Below are 19,308 nucleotides of genomic sequence, written 5' to 3'. Positions count from 1 at the left end.
AGGGTGACAGGGGGTAAGTAAAATATATATTTAGGGATATATGCCATAAACCAAGCTGCCTCATCTTTTTGACAGCTACTTTACACCAACAGCACTGTCCTGCCACTTTTAGAGGGAGAAAATGGAAAAATAATACCTTCAAGTGAACTTCAGGGGCTAGTAACAGAGAGCTAGCCTTGTTATTCCGGATTCTAACAAAACAAAACAGTGCTCATCTAGCGTTTTAAAAACTAACAACATAATTTATCAGGGGCTAGTTCAAGATTCAACCTAGCTGATACCTGGCTGAGACAAGTAGATTAATGTTCTTACGCTTGTGAAAGGTGTTGCTCAGGACCTAAGATTTAGTACATGACAGTTAAAAAGGTATTTCCAACAAAACTCTGTCCCTTGATGCCATACTGTGTCACTTGATTCATTACTCTGACTTGAAGGAAAAGAGAGCCACCTACTGAATCACCACTACTACTGCTTAAATCGCCTGGATTGTCATTCTCTAGTATTATGAGAGCAGACCCATTCTGTCTCTGCTTATTTTGTGAGTTCTGGTGTGCTTACACCCTGAGGCTACGTCTATACTGCAGTGATCCTTCCAAAAAAAAGTTTATCTGGAAGAGCTCTTCTGAAAAATCTGTTTTCAAAGAGTGTGTCCACACACAAAAAAGTGTATCAAAAATTCACTGTGCTCTTTCGATAGAGAGCATCCATGCACTCCCCACTCTTTTGAAAGAACAGGCTGGGGATCAAAAAATCAGGCGCTGTGAGGACTGCTGTTTGGAAAAAAAGACTCGTGGGGCAGCAATGCCTGTTTTTTTTCCTGAAAGAATCCTTCGGAAAAAGGCGCTGTTCCTCATCAGGGAGAGAAAGAGGGCTCTCAGGGAAAGTGCTGTGTTCTTCTGATTTAATATCGAAAAATGCATTTTGTGTGTAGATGCTCTGTGGGTTTTTTTGAAAGAGCCCTGGCTTCTTTGAAAAAACTTGCTAGTGTAGACGTAGCCTGAGATGATATAGCTACAGGTCTTAGAGTGCACTCATCTGAAGACCAAAAGAGAGAAGTTAGAATCAGTTTTTAAAATTAAATGTCAGCATTCCATTTCAACATTCTCCAGTGAGTGAAAATTAAAGACAAGAACTGTTAACTGCAGGTATGATCCAACTGCTGGGGCGCGATGGAGAGATCAGCAGATAGCAATGAAGTCAGTATAGTCTGCAAGTATCTGTGTGAGCATGATCTCTCACTTCATGCTGAAAACAGCTGGTCTTTGTTTTATTTGTCTCCCCATAACAATTGTATCTCTCCTTTAATCTCAGGCTAAGTTACCTACAGTTAGAACAATGCTATTTAATGCGTTCTCGCTTGGCTCTCTCTGTTCTTACTGATTCCGTTATGAGGCCTTGCAGTTTTTGTCAGAAGAGACAGGGCAGTCACGTGTTCCTACATATAGCAGGGTGAAATAGCAGCAGCATGTGCTACAATTAATACTAGTATTTAATCAGGCTGTAGGTCAAGCAGCAATCAGCTCAGTGTAATTGTCAACACTTAATTTATGAAAGGTGCTAGTCTGTTCTAAGGTCTAGCATGGTGTTATAGTGTGAATTGAAAGGGAAGAAGTTTATATCCATGTTCCTCCTCCCTAATTTGCCATGATAGGGTTCTGTAATATCTCCTGCAACCTTGTTTACAACAAATTCTGAGAACAGTGCCAGTAGAGTTGAGAAGTCATACATGAGGATTTACATAAATGCCCATAACAGATATGAATTACTTCTACTGACCTGGGGCTTTTATTTTCTTTTAATGATATGGTCTATATTTATTATAGAAATAATCTTGTGCACTACAATCAAGTTGTGTGATGCGATAGGGCTGGACAGAGAATGCGCTTTGTATACTGGCCACAGTCCTGGGACATGTTACAGTTACAAAATATGTCACATGACTGGGATCAGTATCCAGGACCTCCTTCATATAGAGGTCCCTTATAGTCAACTCTGCAATTGTAAGGGCCACCTCTCATCTTGTTCACAATTGCATAATCAATTTGGGACCTCTGCAGTAATTATTCACATGGAAAATGGCATTAGGGAAATACTCCATGTGATCTATTGGTCTTCTAATGTATTTTAGAAGCAGGATATATGAAAGTGGAACAAATGCTATATGAGCAGACACTTCTCCAGTTCTCTAGCACACCTTACCATATGGCAACTTCTGTCAGCAGATCTACACTATGGGGAAAAGTTGATCTAAGCTACACAATTTGAATTACATTAGTAGTTTAGCTCTACTTACTGTGGAATCCGCACTGTGCTGGGAGACTTTCTCCCTTCACATCTCTTTACTCTTCGTGTTCTGGTGGAGAACCAAGTCAACAGGAGAGTGAGCAGTGGTCAATTTAGTGGGTCTTCGCTAGACCCTCTCAGTCAACTCCCAGTGGATCTATTACTGCAGCATTGACACCTCCTCCCAGTAGTGTACACAAGCCTTCTGCTAAAGTGAAGTCACAAAATTAAATCTGGAAATGGTCTTTAACTTCCTTCCATTGTCATTTCATGTTTCATAACCACTTGGTCATTTCAGGGGTTTCCCAAGCATGGTGTAGTTGATTAAAAATGGAATTTCAGTCTTAGCTCTGACTCTGAGAGAGGTTTTCATCTATGCTCAAGTCAGGCTTTTAAAATGATTTTGTTCCTTCTGTTAGTCTGTGTAAAGATGGGTTTGGAGCTGGGAGGTGACAAACATATTCTATTAATATACAAATGAAGGAAGGGATATGAGCAAGTTCAGACTCAGGTTTTTGAACTCTTATAATGGAATCTCCCATTTTTAACTATACCATAGGTATTTTCACACTCACAACATTTGCAACTAGACCTAGACTATGGTGATGCTGTAGTTATGGTTAGTATTGCAATGGAGGGCTTAGAACTGTCTATTTCAGTTCTGCAGCTCATCAGGGTTGGGATGCATTGGTAGAACAAGGTTAGTATCTGTTTCTTAATGGCACAGACTTTTTTGAAGTGATTTTTGGTTTCTGATTTAGTTAAAACAAGCACTTGTTTCTATAAGTGAAATTCAGATGACATTTTCGTTGTTTGGGCAGAGTGAAATTGCTACCAAATTGAGTAACTAGAAAGGAATTTGGAACAGGCTTAATATAGGTAGTATTTTTCTTTTTTTAAATGGTTAGTACATGTTGAACCACTCTAATCCAGAGTGTACTTGTCTGGCAACATCCATAATCTGGCATGATTTTAGTTAGCCAGATGACCGCTTGTGGGTGTGGCCAAGTTTCCCATGGTCCCATAAAGTTTGTTTACAGCTACACATCCTGGCTGTCCTTGATCTTTGTTGTTGTTTAGCTGTAATATACCCCCTAAATATCTTCTAAGAACCCAGTAAGCAGTGGAAGTGTTAATGTGCTAGATAATATTGACCTTCTGTGGTCTGGCAAATTCTCTCATTTGACACTGGTCAAGTCCTGAGGGTGCCAGATGAGGAAGTTTCAACCTGTATTGTAACTGGGAGCTTAGTAAGACATCCAACAGAAGATTTAATTTGTGGTCTTTGATCCTTTAATTATGTTCTTATTATCAATACAGCCCTATACGCTATTTACTGAAGGTAAGGGATCACGATCAAATCTTCAATTGAATATGTCCTAATACTTTTGTGTCAAAACTGACCTTCATGCCTCCAAATTTTAGCTTCAGTGATACCTTTCTAAATTGTTTTTATAATGCTTTCTCTTGCTGCTTGTATCCATTCTAAATCTTTTCTAGTTTATGTTGCTCTCATTAGGATTCTCTCTAATTTGTCCACATCTTTCCTGAAGTGACACACAGAACTGTACACAGCACTCCAGCGGAGGCCTTACCAGTACAGAGTAAAGTGGAATAATTTCCTCTCATGCCTTACATATGACGTTTGTATTAATACATCCCAGAATATGAACCTTTTCTGCAACTACTTTGCATGGTTGACTCATACTCTATTTGTGATTGACTAAAACACCCGGATCCTTTTGTGCCGTAGTAAAACATAAACAGTTAATCCACATTTTCCAGTTGTCTTTCAATACTCCTTCCTAAGTGAAGTACTTTGCACTTATTTTTGTTGAATTTCTCACTGTTGCCAAACACATAGTTGAGCTAATGCAGTTTGAATCTGCCCCTCCTACTCTTCCCACCCTGCATGCCATCTTTTCTACTTGGTCGATAGTCTGTATATGTAAATTTTATGGTGGAAATTCCATATGTGCACTGTCTTAAATAAATCAACCCAAGGCATTAAATCAACATTATCTTGAAATATTGTAGCCTACATGACACTAAAAGGATTTTTGCCTTCCTGGTGGTCCTCCTTTGCCCTCCTGAAGGCACCACATCATTCTGAGCTATGATATCTTTATCATGAAGCTGGTTACTTCAGACCCTGAGTGCCAAAAAGCTTCCTGAACTTCTTTACTGTAAAAGCAGCTACTATGCTATGCATAGTAATTAATTTAAGATTGTCTATAGCAGCCAGGCCCTGAGTTTACCACTAATGAGAACGATGGAAAGGGTTACATCTCTTATCCCAGGTTGGGCGATGTCACCTCCAGCTGTCAAAGGAAGAACACGCATTCCAGGATTGAGATCTTAAACAGATACTTCAGCTATTCTATTCAGTGAAGTACCTGGATGAAGGACATTCAGGTGATTAGGGCACTGACATAGGATATTCAGTTTTTGCTTCACTATGGACTTCTTGTGTGACCTCAGGCAAAGACTTTTAACTTCTCTCCCCCTTAGTTCCCCGTCTGCAAATGGGGGTAATATAACTTCCTTAATACAGTAACAGAGAGGAAGCTGTGTTAGTCTATATACTATCAAAACAAAAAAGCAGTTCAGTAGCACTTTAAAGACTAACAGATTAATTTATTAGGTGATGAGCTTTCTGTCCCATGAAAGCTCATCACCTAATAAATTATTTTGTTAGACTTTAAAGTGCTACTGGGCTGCTTTTTTGTTTCCTTAATACAGAAGTGTTGTGAGGATAAAATGTGTTTAAAATATTGTGAAGTGCATTAGGACATACACATTAAAAGTACCATATACAAATGGGGTATTACTATTTATGTACAATTGAATCTGTGTATTGTGTGCTCATTAGGGTTCTTAAATAGCTTGTAAATTTCTTTTCAGTTCATTTAAAAATGACCTGATTAAGTTCTTGCACAGCTCCCACTCCCGAGCACTCTGATCTCTTTGGTGTCTGTAACGAAATGTCAACACTTGCTTAGCGAGGGGCTTATTTTTACAACCTGGTTAAAACCTTTCTGGAACTTGGCTGGAGCAGAGCCATTTTGATGACACTGAGGGTGCACCTACACTACAGGGAAAAGCCCTGCTGCAGACCATCTCATGGAGTTTGATTTAGCATGCCTATTGGGGACATGCTAAACTGAATTTACAGGGCACCCCCATCGAAGTTGAGGAGACAAAGGGTTCCATTGATTTCTTTAGTGGAGCTGGCACAGAAGCCCAAACTAAGATATTTTGACTTTAGCCATGTAATTTAATGTAGCTGAAATTATGTGCCTTAATTTGGCCTTTCCCAGTTGTGTAGTCGCGCCCTGAGAGGCCTGAAACTGCAAAACTGACCTACGCCACTGTACTTTTCCAAATCACTTGTAAGCTTTCAAATCACATCACAAAAGCATATCTGCCTTTCTTTGCGTGTTGTCTCTTTCTGTCTCCCACTCGTTCTGCTTTTATTTCTTATGTGTTTCTTTAAGGTATGTTGGGATACAGTTTATAGGAAAAACAACAAGAGGTCCCCTGGCACCTTACAGATTAACAGATATATTGGAGCATAAGCTTTTGTGGACAAAGTCCCACTATGTCAGATGCATATAGACCTTACGTCACAACAGGCATCTGACGAAGTGGGTCTTTACCTATGAAAGATTATGCTGCTATAAATCTGCTGGTCTGTAAGGTGCCACAAGACTTCTCATTGTTTTTGAGGAAACAGCCTAATGTGGGTACCCCTCTGATAGTTTATAGGAAAGATGCTGTGTGACATAGAGCTGTCTAAATAAACCAATATGTTTTTATTTATAAAAGGAAAATAATGAGTCTTTCTTGGTATCAGTGCTATGTATGTTACTTATTTTACACAAGAGACCACTGTAGTGTGCTGCACTCATATGTATTTTATTAAATGCCACTGTTAGGTTAAAGGAAAAGGGAGAACTAGCTTTCAGGCACACACCTACATATACTCATACCCTCCTGCACTCCCACACTTACACAGGCGAAGAGTTTCATAGGGACAGTGGAGGAAGCCAAGACATAGCAGGTCCAGTGTGGCTGGGTGTAGTCGCAAATCGGGGGTGGTGAGCTGATTGTATGGCTCCCTTATCGGTTTGCTTTCTTGTGTGGTAGTCAGGAGCAGTCAGTACCATCCATCCTGGGGTGAGAAGGGAGGACCAGGGCTAGCACCCCGGGCAGCATCTTGCCTCTGCAGCCAGCTGAAACTAACTCCTGCAGAGTGGTGATGGTAAGAAGAACTCATATAGCTTTGCCCCCATCTTTTATATGTTTCAGTTCGGTAGCAATTGTCCTGTCCCACTGCCCCAGGATGTTGTAGGACAATCATCGCCACTATCCCAGGACTCTTTATGACCATGAGTCCTCAGCTAAAAGCAAATGGGACTTTGATCTTCTCTTGAAGGGGCCTCTTTCTCTTTCTTGGTGGGGTTCTTTTGCAGGGCTCAGCTCCTTTTATTCTCTGACCATCAAGCTGCTGCTGGCAGCTGGTCGTCCAGCCAGGCTGGCTTCAGGGACTTATTCTATTGCATGCACTGATTCCGTTGCGCGCACACACCAATGTTCACGCTTTGTCCACTCACACAAAGGAAAGCTCACTTCAGAGAAAGAAATCTCTCCTAAAAAGGAACAGCCGGGATTTCCCGCAGACTTATGACATCTAGAAATGCTTTCTTACCAACTGATAACACTCAGTATAGACGCAGCACCTGCTACAAAATAAAGCTCATGAAACAAAACACAGGCATATAGGCTAAAGCTGTATCAACAAAACACAGCTACTGTTACAAAGGTTACAGGACTTGAACCCAGCAATGACTGAAAGTTACAGAACTTACATCTCCATGGTACTAGACTGAGCTTTATACAACAATGTTCTGCCACCAAGTGGCAGCTCTGTTATAGGTGAAAGATTTCAGTGCTGAGGTTCTGCTTTTCTGTCACTTTGTTTCCAATGATTTTTTTAATTAATAAAAAGTAGTTATGTAGGCCTAGAAGTCCTTGGTAAAATATAGATACCATGTATTTTATTTTTACTCACAAAAAAGTATGTTTGAAAAATTGGCTTGATTGTTAGGGTAGCTCTAAATACAGTGGTGGAGAAATATTTGTAAGTGGGAGAGGCTGTTTTGCAGCTGGTGGGGAAATTGACACTTCAAAGTGCAGAGCTGTCTGGGCTGCATATTTTGGAGGGTGCTGCTGGAGAGAGGGGAGCCCTTCTGTTGCCATGTGCCTTTAAATGGGTGAAAGGCCTAAGACTGTGATTTAAGATACAGCTGCTCTGCTTTAAAAATTATGGGACTGGTAGGAAACAATCTAATGAAAAGCATTGTCATGTGTAATTAGTGTCCAAGAATTCTAAATCTCTCCTTTTAACTCCATGGGGCTCAGGCTGACTTTTCATGTCTTAAGCAGCAGATGCATTAACACAGTCGGCTATTTTCCCATTCCTGTGTTTTATTAAAAGGGCACATTTTTTGTTTGTAATCAGTTGGAAGTGGTGTTGATCACTCAGGCAGCTACTAATAAAATTAGAAGGTTGAGTACTTAATCCGTGTAACCAAAAAGTCTGAGCTTCAAAGGTATTTAGGCTTCTGGCTTCCATTGAACTCAGTGAAATTTGCTCTTAAATGCCTTTGAGGATCTTGGCCCAGGCCTTGGAGAGAGAGGTGGGGACAAGGAACCCTGAGTAAGTTAGAGCTGGCTTGCAAAATAGCATAATTCCATCACAAAAGCTTTGAGGATTTCTGTGGACCCCAGCGTGGTATGATGGTTACTAATGCCAGGAACTATTGGATAGCATAAGTGGTAAGAATGCAGGCTTTGGAGCCTTTCACAGACACTGAGGCCATATACAGAGATTCTGCACCCCCCTCACCAACTAACGGTAGAACAATTTTTAGCTGCTGCTGCTTTACCCAATGGCTATATTAGCCTACTTGTACTTATTTCATCGGGGTTTGCATACAACTGTGCTAATATGCACAGACATTATATAGGATTAGATAACATTAGATGATTAGACTATTAGATTACAAATTAGATAATGTAGTCTAACATTAGACGGTTAGATTATTAGATAATATTGCATGATATTAGAATAAATCATTCTAATATTAACCAAAATACTAAAGTAATACACCAAAATTGATTTTTTTTTTTCAAGTGGTAGCTATGTTACCCCTGGAATCATTGCCTTGATTATTAAATAATGCCCAGACAGGAAATTTCTAGTTCCATTTACTTTTCCAATGATAATCACAACAGTTCTGTATACATTTTGGCTGTATCTACACTACAGTCCCCTTTTGAAAGGGGAATGCAAATGAGGGAAATCGGAAATGGAAATTAAGTGCCAATTTACTATCTCATGCTTCATTTGCATAATCACATTTTCAAAAAAGTCTTTCAAAAGGAAAACAGCAGTGTAGATGGGGTTCTTTTGAAATAAAACCGTTTTTTGAATCCATCCATCTTCCTGAAAAAAATTAGAAAGAAGGGTGCTTTCAAAAATTGGGCTTTATTTCGAAAGAACCCCACCTACAGTGCTCCTTTTATTTTCAAAAGACTCTCTTTTGAAAATGTAAATATGCAAATGCAGCGAGAAATGTAAATTGGTGCTTCATTTGCATTTCTGATTTGCCTTATTTGCATTGCCCTTTCAAAAGGAGATTGTCGTGTAGACACAACCATTATGTATAACTTTTATACATTTGAAGAGCTCTTCAGGTTTTTCTTTATTTTTTTTAAAAATTATTGCTGAGGTTTAATTCTGACATATCCCCTTAGGTATTGGGAATTAGTTGGAACACTCTTGGCCATTGTCCTATCAGGTCACAATATGTGCCTTCCTTTTATATTTGCTGAGATGCATGTACTTGCCTGATTCCCTGTGGATATCTCCCATTCACGTTGCTCATAGTAGCTTGGAGAAGTGTGCCTCATGCCAGTGTCTTCCTGAGTATATTTTATTGGTATGGGGGCCTCAGTATTGATCACGCTAGTTTGATTATATTTAACTGCACTGTGTTTACTGTAGGTCCCTTAAGTTTCTCACATGTCCTTGTTGTCAGAGGACTCTTGACTTTGTGATCTTCTGACTGTCCCGTGCTTTTACCACACCACCATCCTTCCTCCATCAAAATAGTCAGTTAAAATGTATATTTCTGGACCAAATACTTCCTCACAGGCTTGGCGATGGGAGTCATATGAATCTGTTTCAGTTTTGGCTTTGTGGTCCTCTTTTAACACTGAAATGGGAGACTAGCTATCTCTGTGCACCATTAATGAGGTATAGGGGGTGTCATCTAGGTGCCTGGTTCAGTCATCGTTGCAAAATGAATTAAAAATCACGTACCATCTTTCAGCTGTTGGCCTGATGTGAAATGAGTTGGGATCTCTGAATTCACTCTTGTGAACAGGAGTTCTTATTGCAAAATCAGGATGTGTTTTAAATGACTCTCTTGCTTATCTGATCAGAGAGGGGCTCAGCCCTGAACTCTAATTTAAAATTTTTCATTGGCATGACTGCTAGCATGGATTATTTAAAATAATAAAAAGAAAAGGACCAAGCAAGAAAGCCTCAGAATCCCTGGCTGGGGAGTCTTAAAGGTGTGTTCTTATTTTGACTTGAATTTGGAAAAACTAATGTAATGACTTCAAGCTCATCAAAGATTAAGAGATTTCAACATGGCAGCAGAATGACATCCATCTTCTTTGCATGCCTCTCCTAGGTCATCACTGTTATTGTGGGTATCCCCACATGAGCAGGGATTTTTAATGCTATTAAAATCAAAACCTCATAATTAATATCACCACCTCCATGCTTCCAAGTCTGATTATCTAAAGTGTGATCTTGATGTGATCTTGTTTCTGGAGCACTTCTGAGCCATAAACTGGCAAAGTCAGGTGTTGCTTCAGTAATGGGTTTGAGGTCATTGTGCCCGGGTCTCCTATGACCTGTCCCCTTCTAGCTTTATTCCTGCTAAAAGATCATTAGAGGGTGAGTCACTAATGAATTTCATACTGTTGTGAAATCTTGCGTGAAATTGTTGGGGGTCTCACCTGGCCTTTGCTTTTGAATTGCCATTTATTCTTCCTGCTAGCTGCTTTTCATGGAAGGTTTCATTTATGCAAAAACCCAAAATAGTTATGAGGGAAAACTTTGATCCATCCCTAAATTTTATTTCAATTTTTCACAAAGGCACAGAGAAGTGAAATGTCTTATTGAGAACTGATCAGCCGCCAGCTCTTCCCAAACTGGTCTCCCCATATTCATCTCAGATTAGCTCAATCCATCAACCTCATCTAAAATAAGTCAATCAACCCTTAAACTCTAGAATTTGCAGTCTCCCTTTGTCTTCCTCTAGTTTCTTAGAAGCAGCATAACATGGGGAGGTTGGTTTTCTGTTGCCCTGGGTCTTTCTGCCTCCTCATTGGTCCCACCTGTGGGTAGATGCCTCCATGAGTGGCAGTTCTGGCAGCTGGTGTTGGAATGTGGTCAGTTTAGTTGTCTGTAAACTGGGAGGACTCTCCTCCCTTCTGCCTGTGCTCATATGTGGTTTATTAACCCATTACACTTGCTCAAAATCTTGCAGATATGTCTATGCTGCAGGTGCTGTGCAGTGATTCACAGTGTAAACATACCCAAAGTGACTTGGGAGTGATGTTTGACTGCTGGTTGTGCACCCCAGAGCACAATTATCACACACATTACAAAGACATTTTCCCTTCCTTTGATGTTTGCAATTATCTCAGGCAAAACACTTAACATCCCCTACCCCCGTTCTTCAGTTCTATGTATTTGATTTGTCAGTTTTTTTGTGATTTTTTTTTTGGACTTTTGTGCTATGCAACTGGATCTGGACTGGAAATTCTATAGATCTGAAGAAGTGGGTCTGTCCCATGAAAGCTCATCACCTAATAAATCATGTTGTTAATCTTTAAAGTGCTGTATGACTGCTGTTTTTTTCCCCCATAGCACTAGATAACGTTCTTGTCTTGTTCGTTAACAATAGCATACCTACTGCATAGTAAAAAATGCGCCTGAGCCTGAATCAGTTCAGAAAGGAAAAACAATCCAAGGATTTCAATTTTCTGTGCCCTGAAAAGCAGATCCACACAACTTTCTGGTTGAAACCAAACAAAAGGAAGTATGTCTTACACAATCAAAGTCAGCATGTGGAACTCCTTGCGAGAGGATGTTGTGAAAGCCAGGAGTATAAGAGGGAAATTAAAAAAGAAGCTAGATACATTCATGGAGGATAGGCCCATCAATGGCTGTTAGCTGGGATAGGCAGGGATGAGGTCTATAGACTCTGTTATCCAGAAGCTGGGAATGTGCAACAGGGGAATGATCACTTGATGGTTACCTGTTCTGTTCATGCCCAGTGGAGTAGCTGGCATTGGCCACTGTTGGAAAACAGGAGACTGGGATATGTGAACCTTTGATCTGACCCAGTATGGCTCTTCTTAAGTTCTCTCCATTAATAAAGAAGTTACCAGTTTGAACATATAAATGGCTATACCACCAGTAGATGCAATGCAGCAAAAAGTTGATCCAGCTACAAGTCAGTTGTGTTATGAGTGGAAACAGAATTAAACCTGGTAAAAGGGCACATTATTCTCACTTATCTAATCTAACACACCAAGCCAGACTCTAATAAAACAGCACAACTCTTCTTGGCAATAGGTGAGTGGAAGGAAAAGTGTTGAAAGGTGTCAGACCTATTTTTTGCACTCACTTGGTAAATTTTTCCTAGCCAAGCTAATGCATGGTTTTGGGCCCATCACCAGTGTACAAGACTAGGTGCTACCTTGATGAAAAATGTCACCAGAGATTGTAGTGGTTAATATCAGCAATCTCGTGCTTGCACGAGAAATAAATGCAGGATTACCAGGTGCTGATATGTTCTGTCCATTTACCATTCTGCTTTTAATAATTGTAGAAGTCCTTCAGCTTTACCTTTTAACACATCATACTGGAGTTTTTATTTATTTAAATAGTCTGAGACTTTGTCTGGGTTGGGGGAAAAGATAGGCTTTAATATGTTATCTGATATACTTTAATACAGCAGAATGTGAACAGGACAAGTGACATTTTAACATGTACTTACGGGTTGAGGTGAAACTGGTTCACTTTAAAACACAAATTGCACTATTACAGTGGAGTTTTAAGGTATATTATTTAGCACATTTTAAATAATACATTCTCCCTTCCACCCCAGTCTGGACGTACTCTTACAAGCTTATAGGAATCCTGCAAAATGCTATTGTTTTGTTCTGTTGTGGGTCCTCCTTCTGCCATTTTGTGACTCCTCATGAGCGCCCAAATGACACAGTTTGCAGGGGAATCTTTATGATTCCATGTCAGACAAAATTGTTGGTTCCCCAGCCCTTACAGAAGCAGACAGACAAAGATTGTCAATAACTAAATTGGAAATTTGTTACACAGTTAAACTGTGCAAGTATTTAAGAGATCCATGAAGAATGTGAGTACATTTTAAGAAGTAATAAATCAAATAAACATATTTGGCTCTTGTGTAGTGACTTGTCTTAATAACATAATAGAAATTTACAAACTGATGAATTAAGCTCACCTAAAACCCTTGTAGAGCGGGTTGTTCCCCTTCTACATCTGGGGAAAGTGAAACACAGAGGAAGCAATTTAGCCATGATCACTGAGATCTCATCTATATACAGTTTTTGTTCTAGAACTGTCGTGATTTAGAAATTAATATAAAGGAGGTAGAGTGCCCTAGTTTTGACATAATTATATTGCTCTAAGGGTGCTTATATTGATATAGTCACCTTTGTACTAATATAATGGTGTCAACATGCAAGGCTGTATCTCTTCAGGTAAATTCATTTTCTGAATTTATATAGAGTTACAAAAATTGCATGTTGATGAGCCCTCAATGAATCTGTGGTCAAGTGCCCTAATCTATAGTCATGTGTGGTGACTAATAAACAACATTCCCTCCTCAACTGGAGATATTGAATGTAATTTTCAATAATAACCTTAATTCATACAGTTCACACGTCTCAAATGTTTATTTCATACACCTTGGATAGAAAATTTTGGGAGTTGAAAAAAATGGTGACCTTTTATGTGCATGGACATAACATGGGATGTTTTCCTTTCCAATGGGTTTTAAGCTAAGTAAATATTAGTCAATCCAAGCTAGGTTTGAAATTAAATTATTTTTGTTTGTTGGCATGTGTTTGAGAATTGCTTTGATCTGTCTGTACTTTCACCAAGGGGTATTGGCAGCCTGGCTTTCCATTTGTAGCCGTTGAGGATGAAAGAGATTATAATAGCCACCTTGTGTGGTAGTGATGTTGAACAGATGACATTATTTAAGTAATATTAAACGAATAAAAGTAAACATGCTTCAATTAAAATGTTTTCGCAGGCTGAGTGCAATAGTGCTTTTTTGGAAACTCTTGTATGTAGGCTTAAGGAATTTGGCCACATTTGTAGCTCATTTGCTTTAGCTATGAAGTTGTTGGAAAGAGAGAACCTTGTATGGTAAATTGTTAATTCATATTTTCAAAAGCTTTATTTTTTAAAAAAGTAGCTTTTGGATGTGGATTTTTTATGATGATGACAGTTTTATTATCTGTTACCAATTTTAATGAGACACATTAAAGGCCACCCACTTTCTGAATGATCATTGGAATTTGTATATCTTCTCCATCCAGGTGTCTTAGAGTAGATTATGAACAGTTAATTATGCCATACGCAACAGCAGATGGCAGTTCAGAAGGTGCACACACAGGTGAACTGCAGTGCATGGTAAGGAAATAGTATCCTTTCCATCTTGCTCATGACGCACGAAGAGAATGCCAGCATTTTTTTTAAGCCATACTTGGTTTTCATATTACTTTCTTGGTGGGAGGAATGAGGTGAATCCAGTGAGGGACATAAGAGGAACCAGAGGTGAGTTTTGGGGAGAAAAGCCAAAGTGGTGATGTGTGTATGTGTGTCAGGGGACGGGTGGAATTTAAGTGAGGGAGCCAGAACATGAAACAGTGTGTAGAGGAGATGCTGGGATCCGGAAGTAGAAGAGTGGGGGCAGGGAACCCAGAGCAAGAAGAGAGTTAGCGCAAAGGACGATGGGTTGGAAACTGAATGGGAAATTAATGATTTGTTTCAGAGGAAGTGCTGAGTTGAGAGGGAGGAGGAGCAATAAAAAAAAAATGAAGCTTTTAGGGTGAAGGTTTATATAACGAGACCATGCTTGTCAATTGAATATGCAAATTAGGTTTTGCTTCACATGCATGGAGCCTTCTCCAAACTTGCAACATAAATGTATACTAAGTAGAATAGTGACTCAGGGCTAGTTAATATGGCATCAGTTTTGAAACCTGAGGCACCCAACTGGTTTTGATCTGGGTAGATTAGTAGACCAGACATTTTAGACTAGCCAAGTGCTCTGTGTTTCAAGCAATTAATAATGGTAGGCAACTTATGAAGGGTAATAGTCATATAAAACACATTGCTTCAAATAACTCCCTCTCCTGTCTTCCCCTCCAACCCCTTTCACTTTTCATTGGACTCCATAGGACAGGTACCCCTTTTGTGGTGTTATCCCTGTTATTTCTGTCTGTACTTTTCTTCTGTTGCAATGAATGTCTCTCAGAAGCCGCAGGAGAGAGGATTTTTAATATATCAGATATTTATATACCTTGGAACCTGATTTTAGTTTATATGTGCAAATTGTTCACATGTTCGTTTCCACATACAATTACTTCAGCTATATATGGACTTAACTGTCATAAATGCATATCATTTATGCAGAGACAAAAAGGTCTTTGAAAGACTTGTTGGACCAACTTCTTTTGGTAAAACAAAGATTTTATTATATTCCTCCACCATATCTCTCTAATATCCTGGGACCAACACAACTATTACTACAATATGTATCTCATTTATATTTAGTAGGCCCCTGAATTATTCATAGGTTGCATTCCTGGGCAACCACACACAAGTCATATTTCACATAAGTTGGGACTGAGTGGGAGAGAAGCCCTGCCACCTTCAGGTTCCCCAGTCCTGGCTGCGCCTGGCTCCCTGCTCCTGTGAGTGGTGGGGAGCCCAGAGTCAGGTGCAGCAGCGCTGGTCAGTTTCCTGGCTCCCACAGGAGGAAGGGGGCTGGGAACCAGGCTGTCACCTGGTTCCTGGCTTCCCACCATGCAATGGAGCCAGGAAGCTGACCAGTGCTGGTCAGTTTCTGGAGGTGATATGGGAGCCAGGCTGCTGGTTGGTTCCCAGCTCCCCACTGCTCACAATTTTGACTCACTTTATTGCGGGAAACACATAAGTTGAAATTGTGTAAGTTGGGGGTCTACTGTATACATATTTGCAAGCAGTAGTTCTAAAAATCTAGCTCATGCAGACTGAGCATAGGAGTGTGATCTAAGGTAGCAGGAAATGGAAGACAAAAATCCGTTGATTATTTATGGTGATTATTTATTCTGGTTTTATCGGCTATTGTACTTGAGATAGGCGAGGTTTTTCAGGTACATCAAACCATGATCTGCTAGAAAAAGTGGCAAATGAGGAAGTAATGCAAAACTTGCAGCAAGGCAGTGGATGTTTTTAGATTGTTACAGTTTAGTAAAAGTGTGAGTGCACATGATAATGAAGACATGTGAGTAAATCCAGGCAATATTGGTATGTGCCAACATATAGCTCTGGGGTTGCAATGTGAGTAAAATTTGAGTCTTGGTAATATAAAGCCTATTCTCTTGTCTTCAGCCACTCTTCCAACAAGGATAGGTCTGTTGAGTATAATTTTGCGGTAATGCTATCCTTATTGGTTTGTTATGATAGCGTTTCTGTTCCTCTCTCTTTGTAGCATGAGAAAACCCTGTTGAATGTGATGTTTCCTTAGGTGTTCTGCGTATTTGTTGAAAAAGAAAAGGGTGGTCAGTACATGGGTTAGTTACCTTCCAAGTAATGGTAAATAATTACCTAGGTAAAGACAGCTTCCAGGGATCAAGGAAAATTTAGGTGGTGGATCTATGTGTATTGTAGGTTGTTTTCCATGTTTTGTTGTGTGTGTCAAACACTAGAGAGATGTTACAGAACCATCATGATGCCATGGTGCTGTGAGGTGTAAGATTTGGATCTTGCACTGGTGTTTCCAGATGGTGTCACCTCTCCTGGCCATTACAGCTGGTTCGGAATTTTTTCAAAAATTTTTTGTCAGAAAATAGCACACTGTTGAAAGCAAAACTTTTTGTGGAAACATGCCAGTTTTGTAAAAACTGTCAACAAGCAGGACTCTGACATCCACTATGGAATTTCTGGGAGTGAGAGGGAGTGACAGTATCCAGTGGTTAGGGCATTCACCCAGGATGTAGGAGACCGAGGTTCAAGAATCTTCCCTCCCTGACTGAAGGCAGAATTTAAACCTGTTTTTCCCGTGTTCCAGGTGAGTGCCCAAAACATCAGACTGAATTGGCTGTTCTGGGGTGCCAGCTCAAAATTTTGTAGAGGTCTTTCTTGGTTTCATCCCAGTGCAACATGGGAAAATTTTCACAGGATGAGAAAAGTGTTTCCTCGGAGCATCCAGTGACTAAGCCTTGGCATATCTTTAAAAACTGACTTCTAAGCTTGATCTGATGAAAATGTGGGCCAAAATCTACCCGTGCATCTGAAGATGGGAGCAAGAATCTTACAGTTATGTGAAGAAGGACAGAGAGAATCTAGGAGCCTTGGAGACTGAGTGGATCTTTTACATAGTAAAGTTATTGAGACTGAGAACTTGACCTCTGGTGTTTCTTGTCTTTTTCTTAGGGTGACTGTGTTATTACAGTACTGCTGACTGAAGAAGATGAACTTGAAGAGGATGTAGCTTTTTACCTGGTGTTTACTGGCTCCACTTTCCAGCACTGCACAAGCACGAGGAAGATTAATCGTGGGACACTGGAGACCATTGCGCCTGGTACGTGCTTTGTGTTCTTTGCAAAACACAGCCCTATGAAATAAAATTGTGAAAACTTAATACATCAGTGTTTATTTAAGCCTCAGGTAATGTTGAGAATCTTTATTATTATCCCCTATTTGCACAAACCTTTAGAGTAGTTTTAAAAAAAAAAAGTATTTGGAATGATCACTTCTAAACCAGAGTTTGACTGGATGTGTTTTTTTTTTAAATGTTCCAGAGACACACAGGTTTATAATGGCATCACATCAGTATAATAACATAGTTATTTAATGCATAACCTGTTACACTATACAAAAGAAAACACCAAATTTTGCTTATGCATGTTAGAAGACTTTGATAAAAGAGAGCACAGCTGACTTTATAAGTTACAAACATGTAGAAAGGCTATTTGTTCAATTTGATTGGCAGCATAGTAAGGAACTGCATTTAGGTTGCTAGAGTTGAGTTGAACAGAGTTGAATAGAGATTCATAAAGCAGGTGCCAGGCTTCCTCCATTCCCCAGAGGTGCTCAGCCCCTGCTCCACCACAGCACCTGCCAATCACACCATTGCTTCCTACAAGGCTGCACCCCACTCACCTTTGTCCACCTGTGCCTGATTGTGTCCTGTCCCCTCAGCACCTCCTGTATGCCATAGAACAGCTGATTGCAGGATATGGGAGCCACTGGGAGGGAGGAGTAGGAATTGACCAACAGGGCAGAGGAGGGGATAGAGCCGGGTGCTGGTTGGTGTTGAGCACCCTTCAGTTTCTTTCTGTGGATGCTCTAGTCCTGGAGCACCTGTGTAGCTGGTACTTTTGAATGTAGCCTTATTTAAACAAGCCTTCCCCTGAACCTAAATCGCCTTCTTGAACATATACATAGCAACATAATTTTGGTAGATCTTGCAGCATGTGATTTCTCTCCAAGAAATTTGCTTGGTCTTTGGTAACTTTTCAACTCCTGTGTGATATACTGCTCAAGAAGTATATTCTTGGATCCTCTTTAACCCAGACTTCATGCAATTAAAGAAGAGAAGCAGTTTCCTTCAGTGGCTTCAACACCATAGGAATGAAATATTTTCCAAATGGCATTGCTTACTATTAATCTTTTTATCCTGTCTGTTTCTAGACAGTGCAGTGACACAAGTGTGAGGAAAAATAGTTTATTTTCCAATACAGACAACAGTTTAGCTTAGGTAATTTAGCGTATTTCCTGCTTTTAGCTGTCTGGTAGGTAATGTTGTGTGAGAGGTGGTTAAAATGGCATTTGCTGATGACAATGTGGTTCTGCAGGTTACTGTTGTCTTTGTTTCCATCAGGAAATTGTAATGGTTAACACAAAGTTTGCAATATTAATTGCTACTTGCTCAATCAGGGTAGTTAGTTATTTAGAGCAATGTTGACTAGTGGAACCCAGTGCAATTAATTTTCTCAGTAACACTGTGTAGAACTGGTAACTTATACTGTTGATGTGCGGTGTGTACAAGGCATATACTACCTCTGTGACAACTTTGGGTGCCATGGTCTCATTTCCCTTGGGATCCAAATAGCTGACTTGCCTTGAAAGGAACTGAAATGATTGTCTTCTGTTACAGCCTGAAAAGAAGCCAAAATACCTCCCAGGATTTCATTAAAAAGTAATCCATTTCAGTTATTATTACCCTAAAATACCCATATTGCAGCAAAGGGTGCCATTGGAGCTTCTGTTTGACTTTAATGGTTTTATCTGCAATGGTGTTGGTAACTTGTTTTTGGTATATGTATTTCATTTTGAATGATACTGTCACAAGAAAGGAGGACTTTGATGAGAGGCAGTGGTGCGGAGAGGGTGTATTGAAGAGTGTCTTTCTTTATCATACTTTTCCCTAGAAAGAAATTGATGTAGCCAGTATTGCTCCATGGTTCTGTCTCTCTTATTGAAGATACTGATTTTAACAAGAGAATGGTCTCTCAACTCAACTTTCTCCTCCTGCTGTACTCTACAGTGAATCTGTAATCATGTGTTTACCTTGTGTATACAGCCAGTTACCTTGGAAATATGCTGACTCATAGCCA

The 19,308-nt window shown here is 39.8% G+C and overlaps 1 protein-coding gene across 7 annotated transcripts in view; it reads left to right on the top strand.

Moving 5' to 3' along the window:
- The window catches only part of AKAP13 (A-kinase anchoring protein 13), a 352,799-nt gene that overhangs the window by 103,969 nt on the left and 229,522 nt on the right, over window positions 1–19,308 (top strand). For all 7 annotated transcript variants that reach the window (XM_075007027.1, XM_075007032.1, XM_075007030.1 and 4 more), the window contains one exon: window positions 17,123–17,270. In XM_075007027.1, coding sequence (XP_074863128.1) covers window positions 17,123–17,270 — 148 coding nt within the window. The remainder of the gene's footprint in view (window positions 1–17,122; window positions 17,271–19,308) is intronic.

The sequence above is a fragment of the Carettochelys insculpta genome, chromosome 12 (genome assembly GCF_033958435.1).
Source record: "Carettochelys insculpta isolate YL-2023 chromosome 12, ASM3395843v1, whole genome shotgun sequence".
Taxonomy (NCBI): Eukaryota; Metazoa; Chordata; order Testudines; family Carettochelyidae; genus Carettochelys; species Carettochelys insculpta.
This window is presented reverse-complemented; position numbering and strand designations above follow the sequence as displayed.